The sequence below is a fragment of the Anas acuta genome, chromosome 2 (genome assembly GCF_963932015.1).
Source record: "Anas acuta chromosome 2, bAnaAcu1.1, whole genome shotgun sequence".
NCBI classification, from domain to species: domain Eukaryota; kingdom Metazoa; phylum Chordata; class Aves; order Anseriformes; family Anatidae; genus Anas; species Anas acuta.
The window spans coordinates 114,125,244-114,139,300 of record NC_088980.1 but is presented as its reverse complement, the minus strand read 5'-3'; the positions used below and the strand labels follow the sequence as shown (position 1 = coordinate 114,139,300).

At 36.0% G+C, this 14,057-nt stretch overlaps 1 protein-coding gene across 4 annotated transcripts in view; it reads right to left on the bottom strand.

Annotated features, from left to right (window-relative positions):
* TRAPPC8 (trafficking protein particle complex subunit 8) overlaps window positions 1-14,057 on the bottom strand; it is a 48,286-nt gene that overhangs the window by 14,475 nt on the left and 19,754 nt on the right. For all 4 annotated transcript variants that reach the window (XM_068671803.1, XM_068671802.1, XM_068671804.1 and 1 more), the window contains 13 exons: window positions 12,661-12,792; window positions 10,485-10,709; window positions 9,581-9,689; window positions 8,429-8,623; window positions 8,124-8,251; window positions 7,635-7,709; window positions 6,861-6,987; window positions 5,673-5,830; window positions 4,754-5,196; window positions 2,869-3,016; window positions 1,516-1,612; window positions 676-744; window positions 522-562 (listed from right to left, as the gene is read on the bottom strand). In XM_068671803.1, coding sequence (XP_068527904.1) covers window positions 522-562; window positions 676-744; window positions 1,516-1,612; window positions 2,869-3,016; window positions 4,754-5,196; window positions 5,673-5,830; window positions 6,861-6,987; window positions 7,635-7,709; window positions 8,124-8,251; window positions 8,429-8,623; window positions 9,581-9,689; window positions 10,485-10,709; window positions 12,661-12,792 — 1,947 coding nt within the window. The remainder of the gene's footprint in view (window positions 1-521; window positions 563-675; window positions 745-1,515; window positions 1,613-2,868; window positions 3,017-4,753; window positions 5,197-5,672; window positions 5,831-6,860; window positions 6,988-7,634; window positions 7,710-8,123; window positions 8,252-8,428; window positions 8,624-9,580; window positions 9,690-10,484; window positions 10,710-12,660; window positions 12,793-14,057) is intronic.

The window sequence follows — 14,057 nt, the reverse complement described above, 5'->3', positions numbered from 1 at the left end:
TACATCTATAAAAGAAATGGCATTGAGTAGCTTTTCTTTGGCTTTTAAAAGCCAGGTGCATACATGGAAAATACAATCTCAACATAAAACAAGCAACCTAGTACTGACATCCAACTAACCAAATTCACTATCCTAGTGTGATTTCTGATCCAATACAGTGTCTTATTTTCTCAGGTTTTGGAAAAATATTTCATGTACCAAGATCATTTTCTAAACTGACTCTTCTTCAGACATTTGTATGCTTAAACAGAGTAATAGGATGGGGTAGCCTGTAATTTTAACCATCTTTCAAAAAAAATTAGAGAAAGACTCCCTGAATTGATTGCAACCTAAATTACTGGTTTTGAAATTTCAGTACCTACATTCATTAGAGGTTTCCACTGTTTACAATGATCTGGAGTTAGAATTTAACTTATCTTTGTGAAAAGATAAAAAAAAAAAAAAGCAATAGGATAAGTAAAAAAGGATTTGACTAGGCTACTTGCAAGAGACAAAATATGCAGTTGTACCAGTTAACTTACCTGCTCATTTCCAAAGACGATATCTGCAAATGTGTAGTTTTCTAAGGGATAAAAAGAGAAGGCATTATTTCAGCATCACAGAGTCGACTGTAGTATACAACATCCCAACTGTATTCCCCTTCAGAAGTGTTACCTCATTCAAAAGAGAACCTACCTTCTGAGTTTTTGCATCTTACTGCTTTAAAGCACAACTTTGCTTTCTCTCTGCTAGCAAGTTTAGTATCTGAAAGAAAAAATTGCAAGATTTTTTCCCCTCAACATAATCACATAGCATCACACATTAGCCATAAGTCAGCCTTTGAACTTCACAAATCAAACCACACTGACACTTACATAGCATGTCTGAACAAGCAGAAAGTAAAGATGACCTTCTGCTAACCCATTCCACTTACTTGTTTATCACAAAACAAGCTTTACTATGTAAAGCAGATACAGAGAAAGAAAGAAGGAACAGAAGATAAAATCACATCCTTCAATACTAATGCAAGAGGAAGATTTGTCTAGATTTACTTTAAATATATAAAGCATCGGCATGCATGTAAAGATAGCACATCAGATACCATAATAGATGTCTATTTTCTTGGGTTGCCTTTTCAAAAATTAGCAGGTTATATTAGCTCAGGCAGGATACACAACACTAGCAATTCTGGTATATTTCTAATAACTGAATAACATTTGTGAAATATTCCATTGATCAGTCAAAACGTTACACTGATATAAACAAACAAATAAAAAATGCCATGAGACATTTTTCTTGTAAGGCAAGTTATCAACCAACCTAAACATGGAAATTCTCCCCAAAACTTAAAATAATTTACCTGTAAATTAAGACCATTTTTTAATTAATGAAAGTTGAAAAACACTTCACTTGAAAGGAACACAAAAACACCTATAGCTGAATTAATCTGAAATGCAAGTTCAACTTCTTAGAAGATTAATTTTCTCATCAGGCAGAAGCTGGACTTGCTATCCTTTTGGTATTAAGGATACACACCTTTGTCTTCAGAGATGTTAACAGATTTTTGAAGCTTCCAGTGTTTGCTATTACTCGAAACTTGAACTACATGAAATTCTTTAACACCAGCCTCACTCTAAGAAAGAGACAAAAATGATGTCAAATAAGATCAGTCATACTTGTAATGTTCTTCATTGCACAGTAAGTGTTCATCACAAAGTGGTATTGTTGAAATCTTCATTTAACTCCTCATTCACACCATCTGCAATACAGTACTAAGGAGACAAGAACAGATTGAAGACCCACTGTAATATAAAACAGTCCCAGCTCCCAGGAACTTCGAATTCCAGTAAGCAATGCTATAAGAAGATGAAAAATCCTATGGAAAAACTCCCACGAGGTGGCATTTTAGAATAACATGACTATAATAAAACCTAGACTTGTTTAAACTCCAGTGCAGACCACTGTCCAGAAGGGGACTTAATTTCTAAGATTACTTCAAGATTCTTAGAAAAAACAAATCCCAGAAATTCAACAACTCTTAAAATTACGTGTATATATACACATAATGGAAAGTAGCTTTTGGAATTGTTTTCTCTATTGGAAAGAATGAGATGACAGTGGAAAGTTAAATTTTATACAATATAATCTGTAAACTCACTAAGTGCTTTGTACACTTCCTCCTCCTCAAAGAATGCTGGCAATATTCACCTTAATATCTGAAGAAAAAAGAACTACACACTTAACATTTAATGACAAATCGGCTCCAAAATTCTGTTATTCCACTACCATTTAAGTGTCCAGGAATTCTAATAAGCAGAGGATTTGATTTCCTGGCCTTGTTGTTGAAAATATGAGAGCAGCTTTAACCAGAAAATGTAAGTAAACTTAAATTAGCACAGTTCGACAAACTAAAATATTGTCATTTGCTTTGCTAAGCCAACAGACATATCTGCATTTGGATTGTGCTTCCAAAAATGTGAGAGTTTATTAATGAATGCGGACACAGAAGCTTCCTTCAGATTATCACTAATTCTGTTGGGGGTGTAGCACAAAGAAACACAGGTCATCTCATTCAGGAAGTTGCAAGCATTAGGAACATCCATGAATTTGGAATAAGTCTTCCAAAAGGAGCTTGAAGACGAATTCAAAATCACATACATTTAGTGTAGAGGTGGTTCTAGCAGATATCCACAGCTAGTTTTGAGTCATATCTTACTTACTGTTAGTACTTTCTTTCCAACATTAATTGAAAATATGCAAGGCTTACTTAATATTTCCAGTCAGAGTGCTAGTATAAAAGCTCTGAATTCAATATTGGTTCTACTGGAGATGTTTACATGTCTGCTGAGCTTAAGAGTAGTACTGTCATTAAAAAAAAAAAGAACTTACAGTATTGATATTTTCTACATCCACAAACACCAACATGTTGTCCCCTCTGCCTTCATCATCTTCAAGTGCATTACTTCTGCAGACAGTAGCTCGAATATGTAGAGATCGACTAGTACAAATAACTGCAGTGTGCCTTAATACTCTATGACTAGAAATGGAAGAAAAAACAACATTCTGAAGAACTAGGACTGCCGTCCATAACTTCTCATCAAGTCTAGCTTTTACATTTCTCGTCAATATCAAGCTATTAAACAATTTATTCCCTTCAACAACCAAAAAGGCATTTTTCTTTTCAACATATCATTTTGATAGGATGCTAAACAACCATGCTGCAATGGGTAGGCACTGTTCAAACAGTTTCTTATCCAGTTCAAAATACCAGAAAAGAGTTCAGAAGTTACCATGACAAAAAAAATACTTTGTTAATATTTCTTATAAGACAAGTGGCATAATGAAAGCAAACAGGCGTTTATTGGCAGAGGGATGCAATTTAACATGCTTTGGAAATACAGTTTTTCAGCAAGTAAACCATAAAAGGCCCACTAGTGAATCACACCTCCTGCACAAACACTTACTGAAACACCACCACATTCAACAAATTCCCATGAACTGGGAATTATCAAAGGGTACATTTACGTGAGTTGTAGTTTGATTTTCAAGAACATGCTGTTGATCTGCTCTTGACAGTCTTCAACTTACTTTGCTTTGGTTTACAGGATGAAAAAGTCTCAGAAGCCAAGCTCACTTGCTCTTTCTCAGAACTAGCCTGAAAAACAATGTCAGCTTGTGGCTGGAGCTTAAGTCCATGGGACTAGAGCTCACCTAAGGTACCATCATCCTTAATGTCTATCGTATGGAGGCAACTCCTAAGCCCTCATGCTACAGATGCATTCCTCCTAGCCTGCACTGCTACTTAATGAAGGCTGAGATGCTCTCCTCCAGACAAATCAATCTAGCACATATCTCCATGATGAAATTCTCCCCCACAAAATAATTACATTTGTCAAGTCCACAAACAGATTTCTTACTGGACTGAAAACTAAATCTAGATAAAGCCTATTAAAACTTTCTGCTCTAGCTTTGAGCTTTAACAGTTGTAAAATAATGTTGTAAGCACAGTACTTATAAAATAGTGAAAGACAGCTTGTAGGGGCAGGAGGTGAGGAGAGACAGACTTCATATTGAAGCTTTAGTAAACAAAAATTCAGAAATGCCTTCCTAAAGGCTGATACCTTCGCTTTCTGAGCAAAGGCGTATCTAACCCCAGAATCTTTGAAAAACAGGTTTCTCAAAATAAGTTCTCCTGAGCCGCCTTAGCTTGGGAAACATGTGGGACTTTAGAATAAGCAATAATAAAATTAAAGTTAAAAATGCTATTGTTAGCCTCTAGTACCAAACTCAACTGTTCATCGTCCCAGGAATGCTCCAAAGAAGAGCTATACAACAGCATGCAAGTCAAACTTGGTATTTAGCCCCTTGTATCATAATACAAGCACTAGCCACATTTTAATTAGGAAAAAAAAAATCTTTGGTTTAAAGCAGACTTTTTCGGTAAAGTACAGAAAAAAGTCATGAAGCTTTTCTTCTATCTCACAGAGTGATGTGCTCCCAGAAACACAAACTACGAACAGAGTCTGTATTAAACAGTTCCATTAACTCTCCCTCTGTTAAGTTAAGAAATATTGGTACTCTGACTGAAGAAGTATAGGCTATATAGTTTCACATGAAAATTGCATCATACAGTAAAATTATTGCTTAGAACAGCCGATAACAGGCCATATATATCTTCACCGCAACTCAGAGAACTTCAGTAGGTTTTAAATTTATGCTTATGGTGTTTATTATTAACAGCCTAGTAAGTAGGAGAAAAAGGTAGGTAACTTACCACATTTTTGAGTGTCTTTTAACACTTTCGTAGTAAAATAAAAAGTTTATTTCATGAACACCTTCTTCATCCGGTCCTCGTAACCACATTGGCAGCTGCACTGATGCCCCAGGAAGAAGCACTGAGTCAGGAAGTGGGACATGTATTACCTCAGGCTGACCTCCAGTGCCAACCCCAAAGTCTGCAGAAGAAGCTGAAGATAGCAGTGCTGTACGCACAGAGGTAGGATCTGTCACAACAGTCTTGTAAGCACTACAGTTTTCAGAAGCTGAAGGACTTAGTGGTGTTAGAACTGCAGTATTTCCACCAAAAGTAAAAAACTCCGGATGTTTGGACACAACCTTCAGCGCAGTAAGAGGACACTTGCTTACATTCACGAATTCCACATATGCTTTTCTGATTTCTCCACAGAGAAGCCCTGTAGGAAAGTTTATAAAGAACACCTGTATTGGAGAGAACAGGAGGAGAAAAAACTGAACACTGAGTAAAGTTATGAATGATCTTAAAAAAAAAATCTAATATTTAAACTACAGAGTGCTGTCATTAGCCAGATAAGAGTACTTCAATAACACTAAGAAGAAAAGCTACCACTTCTATTAACCAACCAACTTGTAGTGTTCTAGATAAAGAACGGCAAACAAAAACACCTATTTGACTCTTCCCTACCCATAGTTATAATTTGGCTACAAAAGCTGTTGCAAACTAAAAACTCAAAAGGGAGCATAACAATTTCATAATTATATTAATTTGGAGGCTTCAAGTCTCCTTTGGAAAACAAAACAAATTATGACCTGTCAGTGCCAAATTTAACTGGAAAAACTTTGACATAAACAAAGTTTAAGACTTCATTGTTGCAACTATATTTATAGTTCTGGATTCAGCAATTTGCTCAAAATTACCAGTAGAAAAAGCTACATACCTCCAACAAAGGCATTTCTTCTGTAATAATGGGATCTAAACGTCGATCAGGTCCATACTTAATAGATGTTTTTTCTTCTTTTGTGTTATTAAGTCGAGGCCCCTGGATTTCTAAGTCTTGTCGTCCTCGTACAGATAACCCATTGGAGACAAACTTTCCTGAAACAGTTTTAAAAAGTATTTTTTTTTAAAGCAACTCATTTTTAGGAAGTAATCTGAACTTCCCTTCCCAATCTTACACATCATTTTGATTTTTGCTACTGTGAACATGCAGCATTCACTTATTAAGAAACGTCACTGACAAAGAAATATTCACAGTTTATTGGGACACAGAATTCATTGCTATTGCAAGTTCAGACAGCCAGGTATCCATTTAAGTTTTGCCCTTTAAGTTTGACTTCAATTCTTTAAAGTTCTGGCAGTAAAGAGAATAGGGATACCAGACTGGCTGGCTAAGCGGGAAAGGGTATTGAGTGAAGGTGATCCATTTCATTTCTGCCAAGCTAGGGAAAAGTTGCTCAGAACACTTTCTTCCTTCAAAAACAGGCTACCAAAACGATTTTTATTTGAAAGTCTTTCCCACAAATTTCCAGTTCATAGATAGTTAACTAAGCTTATTTCTTTTAGACATTGGCAAGTATGTACTTTAATCCCCACTTAATTCAAGAACTAAATTTTCCCTGCGGGAGACAGTTTCAGATGAATGAAACAACAAAACAGATTAATGAACATGCAATTAAGGCATTTATATGTTAATATAAAGGAAAGACAAGCAAAAAAGTCAAGATAAGTAAACCTATATCAGCTTAATTTGTATTTGGGAATCTATACCAAAATGTTTAGTGCAACACAAAGAAGTTAAAAGAAAGTAAAACAAGGAACAAAAATAAATGGTAAAGGAGTCAATAAATTTGTTATAGACACCATAGATAGAATATATGAATTTAAGGGTTTCAGAATTTCTAAAGACTTGAAAAGAACGTAAGAACAGGTTTTGCAGAAGTTACTTCCTTTTTTTATGGTAATCGTATGGGTGCCAGTTCATTATTTCCCCATTCCAGTTATTTCCAGTTTCTATATCTTTACTTAAAGAAAGGCCTTACATTGTCAAAACATTGAACGCTTTTTTACTCAATGGAATTCACAACTCCCCCTTCCAGACACACACTTGAAGGAATAATACACTTACCTTCCTGTAATCCAATAGAAGGATCTATCCCATCTAATGTCACAGTACCCTGAACAGTGCCAAGATTATAAACGACTCCCAGAATATGTAGCTCCCCTGTTTGATGGGGAAAGAGCTTTAGTCTTGCCTGTGGAGATATGTTAAATTTTTGGTGTTGTTGCTACTAAGTAAGTAATATTACATTTAAATGTCCAATTACTAAAGACACTCATAGCTACATTTACTTTACAGTTGCATTAGATATAACTATATATAGTAACTACAGGCCATTCACTGCAAAGTACGTGTTACATAAGAAAAGAATCCTAAATTGTAACAAAACTTAACTTGAATCTCAGAAGTCTTAAGATTTGAAGGGACCACTGGAGGTCTTGCCTGACGGCCCTGCTCAAGCAGGGCCGCCTGAAGATGCTTGCCCAAGAACCTCTTCCAGTTAGGTTTGGAATGTCTCTGAGGGAGACTCCACAACCTCTCTGGGCTGCCTGTGCCAATGCTCCACCACCCACACAGTAAGCTCTGCTTCCAGATGTTCAGACAGAACATTCCATGTTTCAGTACGTGCCCATTGCATCTTGTCCTATCTCACTCTCCTTTCAGTTACTTATACACAGTGATGAGATCTAAAAGATCCAGTTCTTCACACACAGTAACATTTCCTCCAAGTCTGAACTCAGGTTGTAACACGACTGAACTCCATCCTATCCCAAAAGGTTTTTTTTTGTTTTTCTTCTTTAAGAATAGTCTTATCAATGTTATATAAAGTATGGTACTTACCACTTTTGTCTCCTCACTATTAATTAGAAATTCTGCTATTGCTTCAGTTCCTATCATATCATCATCACATTTTCCCTGAAAAAGAAGACAGACCTTCTCAGATATTACTCCCAGACAGAAAGATTGCCTATATATAATAGACTATATATACACTACATATAGACTATAGTCTATATATAGTATATAGTGTATAGACTATATATACACACTATTTCTTGCAGCTTTCCTAGAGTGTTCAGGGACAAAAAACACACATTCCAGTTTACAGACTTAAAAATTGGCTGTGTTGCATGCCCATCCTCTTGGACTTTCTGAATTCCCTTTCCGCACACCTTCTGCCTTTCAAATCTAAACAGTGTTTTTTTTTTTTTATTTTTAAAAAGAGCTGTTTTCACACCCTTAAGCTTTGAAAATTTAAGTTTTCTAACTTATAACTCCATAACTGTAACTGCCTATTGGCAGGTTGGAAAAAGATAACGCTTTCCTTACCGGCTCTTTTGCTTCATCATGTTTAGCACTGAAGTCTTTGGGTTGAAATTTCCACAGCAATGAAAGGTCAGTCAACAAAAGTGGAACTTTCAGTGGGTTTCGGAAAGAGACTTCTACAGTTATTGGTTCTATTAAAGAAGTAGAAGAAAATAATGACAACAGCCTACCCCCATCATTCTGAAGGCTCACTTAACTCAGAAGACCAATACAATAAAAAAATTGGTTTAAATCTACAACAGAGCAGAAAACACTGTACAAATTTATTTCAGAAATAAGTGAGCTAACTGTATAAATCTCAGCTTTACCTTCTACCACAGCAAGGGGAAATCTGGAGTTATCTGAATAGCGATTTAAGCAGAACTGCGTTGGTTGAAAGTTTGCAGGTACTATTCCTTTGTTGATCACAGAAACAACCTGCTCCTCAAGTTCCTTCCACTGTTGTGATGACTCCGAGTCATACTCCTGATCCAGACTTACATGTGTTGCTGCCTGCTTTTCACCTAATAAGAGTAAGGCAATCTTAGAAAGTGACAACATTGGCATACAACTGCAGAGGGCTGCACTGGCAATTTGGTAAGCATTGTTAAAAAGATTCAGTTCTCAGTCGATTAATCAACCAGTCAGCAGATTGCCAGAGACTTCGTTGTGGGGAGCTGGGGTCAGCCTCTTCTCACAGATAACTAGCAATAGGACTACAGGCAATGGCCTCGAGTTGCCCCAGGGGAGGGTTAGGTTGGAAATTAGGAGACGTTTCTTCTCAGAAAGAGCAGTCAGGCATTGGAATGGGTTGTCCAGAGCACTGGTGGTATCACCATCCGTGAGGGTTTTTAAGGAAAGGTTGGACCTGGTGCTTAGGGACATAGTTTTGTGGATGATATTGGTAGTATGGGGATAGTTGGACCAGATGACCTTGGAGGTCTTTTCCAATCTAAACGATCATATGATTCTGAAATGCATGCATAGAAGATACCAAGGACCGAGATCACTTATGTGCAAATATTGGAATTCTATGATTTTAGCATGCTATATAGTATACTCAGCAGTACAGACCCAGCTTAAATAAGAATTTTCGCTCAACATGCTTTCCATTCACGAATCAGTGTTTCAAACATCACCTTAGAGAAAACTAACTGTAAAGATAATTTCTAGCTCTGACACTAGCATCTAGCATTTACTAAAGCATTTAAATCCCTTTCATGAAGTTCATTACAGACTTACACTGAAGCTTTCAAGCTATGAAAGCAGATGTAACTCAGTACAACTGCCTATAAGGATTTCATATTCAGACTCCTTGTTTAGAGAGCAGGTGCTAAGCTGAAGCTTTTCTTTTTGAAATCCAACCTCAGAAGATATCTTCCTACATTTTTATGTAACAATGATTTTCAAGAAGAGAAGTTGCATAGGTTTTAGTTCCATAAAAAAAATAATTTTAAGCTGTTTACATAAAGTTTTCTAACCTTCTGCTGGTCTTCGATCATGCCCAAAGAAAATACGGGTTGCTGAACTGTTAATATATGGTAAAGGAAGCTGTGGTAAAGGACCATCAGGTGACAGCTGGGTTACATTCTAGAGTAAAGGAAGAAAAGAATCATTATCAAAGTACGTAACATATATGCTGCATGTTACTAATGTTTGAATGATAAGGAGACCAAGTTTTAAACATTCAACACTTGAAGTATTATTAAATATGAAATGAGTCATTTCAATCAACTGTTCTAAGAGCTCATTCTGTCTCAGTTTTAGGTAGTATTTTCTCTCAATAAGATCTTAAAGTCCATGAAGTCTGTAGAAAAAAAGTTAAATAAAATCTCCATTGTGTACTCTAACCACTGGTGTGACTGCATGGCTGTTGCCAGCTTTATTATGATGCAAGGCCTAACTCAGAATTTTATAAGCTACATTCACTATACCACCATTTGATAGACTTTCACCACACTGTGGCTTCAAACACCAGTCTCAAAAAAAGGTCTAACATAAAATAGCAAATACTACAATCATTCTGCTTATAAGCTTTAGAAGACACTAAGCAACTAGAAGACCGCAAGTTGTGTGGAGATATCAGCACTAAACACCCTGTAACATACACTCATCCGTGTAAATCCGTTAAGTAAATAAACTTCCATTAGGAAGTTTATATTAACATCCATTAAGTAAATAAACTTAACGCACACACACACACACACTAGATGCAGCAAATTTGCTTTTTGAAACCTAAAGTAAAAAATAAGTGTATCAACTAGAAAAAAACAAGCCTGGAACAACGCAGGTGTGACAGAAAATCATTCAGTAATATACATGTAATAAAAAATTACCATTAATGAAATTGCTGACCGCTTCAGGAATTAAAAGAAAATCATTTACCTTATAAACATAAAGATACTCTCTTAAAAAAGCTCCTTGCTGAGCTGGAGGTTGTTTACTATCATTGATCAAAATATGCCTGAATGCAGACACAGCATTATCAAGCTGACGAAGCGTAAAGGACTGGCGACCAATAGTGAAGTTAATATGATCTTCTGCAAGAGACCAGCCTTTCCCCTTGTAAACCTGCATGGCTTGACAGTAGCAACGTAAGGCATGTTTTTTCTGAAAGAAAAATAAAAAGATTATTTCTCAAATAGTCCCATTAACCAAGCACTGCAACTGTAATACCAGGAAGATTGAACAGCAAGTTGTTTACCACAATCCCCACTATATTAAGCATAACAACATTTGCAGAACTGTATCTCATAGAACATGGTCAGCATTAATCTAAACACTATTTCTGTGTTGGCTCCTACAGCGCAGTGCCTAGCTTGCAGATAAAGTTCACATTCTCCAGTATCAGTAACAGGCAGTAGGGTTAGAAAAGAAGAGAAGACTAGTTTTAAAAATACTGTTCTGCATTACTTTTAAACTGACTGCAGGAGCTTGTAGAGGCCTATTAGCAAGCCTTAGAGTAAACTACATTTATTACATCTCACTCTAGTAACTGGATCTTCATGCCACATCTCCACTTAATTGTTCAGTAAAAAAAAAGACGCTTAAGACAAAATCCACACCAAGTAAAGCAACAAACAGCCCCTAGAGTACATGTAGGACAAAATTACCGATGGCATCAGCCAATGTGAAATATATGTTTTGCTCCCAATGACCTCTACAGCTCCTTAACTGGATACATCAGGACCTGGACATTCAATCCCAAGTCTACATACTGAACATTTGCATAGGTATTCACTATACAGGCAAGTCACAGCTTCTCAAAACATTCCCTTATTTACAGCATTAATGGGAATTAATCCAAGATAAGTTCAAATAAGCATGGCAACAACAGCAGAGGACAAGCAGTAATAGTCTAGCATCAGGATATTTTAATATGGTAATATTTAGTATTGCAGTATGTAACTGAGCAGCCTGGCTGACTTTTCAGTAGTTTTTTAATATTTTGGTGCTTATAATGATATTGAAAAAAATAGCCTATGTTTACTGCAACACTGAAAAGCATTTCCTGGAAAACAGAATCTTTACAAGAATTAAACAAGCAACAGAGCTGTTACCTGAATATTGACTCAAAGCATTACAAAACGTATGCAGTTTCCCAGGCAGAAGAATGAGATTTTAAAAAAGTAAAATAGAAAAAACTGATCAGCAGCTAGTTATCAGCAGCACTGTCAGAACTACAGATAAAGAAGCTACTGCAAGAATAGAACAAAGTGGGAGAATACTCTTATTTTTGCCGGAGGGGAAGAAGGGAGAGGTCTGAAAACACCTCTATACACACAGTTTTGTTTCAAATGTAGATCTGATGCCTAGGTTCTCCTGTATTATTGACTTGAAATACAAGTTGTATTGATGCCTTGTATCACAGGTTTGCAGCTTTTAAGTTAAAAGAAATTGACTGTTTGTGGACAGCCCTATAACTGAATTCCAGTGGTTAACCTCAACAGAAATCAAACAAGAGGTCTGTAGAGTCTACTGCACAACTGAGACACAAAGCACGTGATTCGTGTCCAAACTGAGTTTTATCACAGAGTTAGAGCTGCCTGCCCAGGAATGTGAGTGGAAGTAGAATTAGTTTGTAGTGGTTTAATTGGTAGAATTGATCCATAACCAGATTCTAAGGTTTGTCTTGTACTATTCATACTCTTAAAACTCCACTGAAAAGTATCCTGTCTTCCTCGTGCTTTAGCTGTGTATCTAAGCTTCGTATTATTCTAATAGCGTTTAACAAAATTAACTTCCACAACTCACACATCTCAAGATGAAAAATAGTTCCTTACACAATGAAATACAACTCTTTATTTGGGGATAAAATTGAGACTAAGAAATTAAAAAGGCATTACTGAATTTCAAGCCAGTGATCTTCAATATTACTTCCAATACAAATATAAAAGACCAAGGCAGGAATCATTTTCAGAAGATCACTGAGCTCAACACTTCTAACACAAAACTATCAGAAGCTCCATGTCTTTTACCAAACTAATAATCTGAATGGCATGTTAAATGTGTTAAGTATCAAATACTTATCATATTTTCCATCTGGAAAGATAAGACTTACCTGTCCTGCTTTACTAAACCTGTGTCCTGCTAATATCATATGAAATGCAAACTTCCTAACCATGGGACTTTTCATGTTTATAAAGCAGTGTGCTGCCTGCTCCAACAGAAGTGCACTACGAAGATCAGAATCCTATTAAAAAGGGAAAAGGAGAATTAGCCTCAAAATCAAATATGGATGTAACTGTAACAGTAGCTTGTTTTAATGCTAACAGGAAAAAGATGTAACATTGCTGTAAAGTTGAAAAGATAAATATAAACATTGTATGTATGAACACAAAAATAAATGAAGACTAGAAGTATTTTTCACTGTCACATGCATAGCGATAAAAAAATAGTGATCACAAAAAGTGCTGTTAACAATCACCTGCCTCCCATCCCCATTTATCAACCAGCTCCAGTGTGGATTACAATAAATATGTTCTGCCACTTCAGTTACTCAGGCTCTATGGACTCTATCCTTTTTCCTCCCTCTCCCCCTTTATTTCAGATAATTTTATTAAGCCTCAAAATAAAAAATAAGACTAAGATAAAATAAAGAAAATGTAGCTTATTGAATTTAGATCACAAGAACCAGAATGCTTTCCTTACAGCATACAATTCCTTACTATTTATACAATTCCTTACTATTATCCTCTTCTCATGCCAAGACACAGCTATATTACTTCAAGCAATAAGAACAGAATCTATTTGATTTTACCACCACTCAAGTCTGTTATCAGTAGCGTCTAAGTATGTGCCTGGACTACAAATATACTCTGAGACAATTTCACAGTATCCTATGTTTTCCTTGCAACTGGCAAAAGACAACAAAAATATACTACATATAATTTAAAGAAATATGATCACACACAGCCACTAGTATTTAAATGTAAGTAACTTACACTGCTCACATAGAAATTTGGTTCCAAGTTTAAGGTAAAAGGGCAAGAATGAAGCTATAAAGACACTTGAGAGAATAACTTATGAAACTAAGTAAATTTATTCCATGCTTAATAAATTCCAGGAATTCTCGGAAGCATCAAATTCGGTGCAGCTTGCTACAAAGCTAGAACTAACTGCTAGATAGACTTTCCTCCAAGCTACACAGCTTGAGAAAGTGTGAAACAGATGTAATACCAGTAACAGTTTAGCAGACCCTTTCTGGGCTGTTAAGAGCTAGTTCCATGCCTAATTTAAACCAATTAGTATTACAGAAATGTTCAGGCTAGCTTTCACTTACCCAGTAAGCTTCTAATGATTCATAGCAGCTAAGCTGCAGTTATGGCTTCATTGCTTAAACTATTGAGAACTTCTGATTGTATGAGAGATAGTATTCATCACAGCTCTGGCAAGCCATGCTAGTATTTTTAACCCACAAGTTCTTAAATTCAAAATATAACACACAAAAGCTGAGCA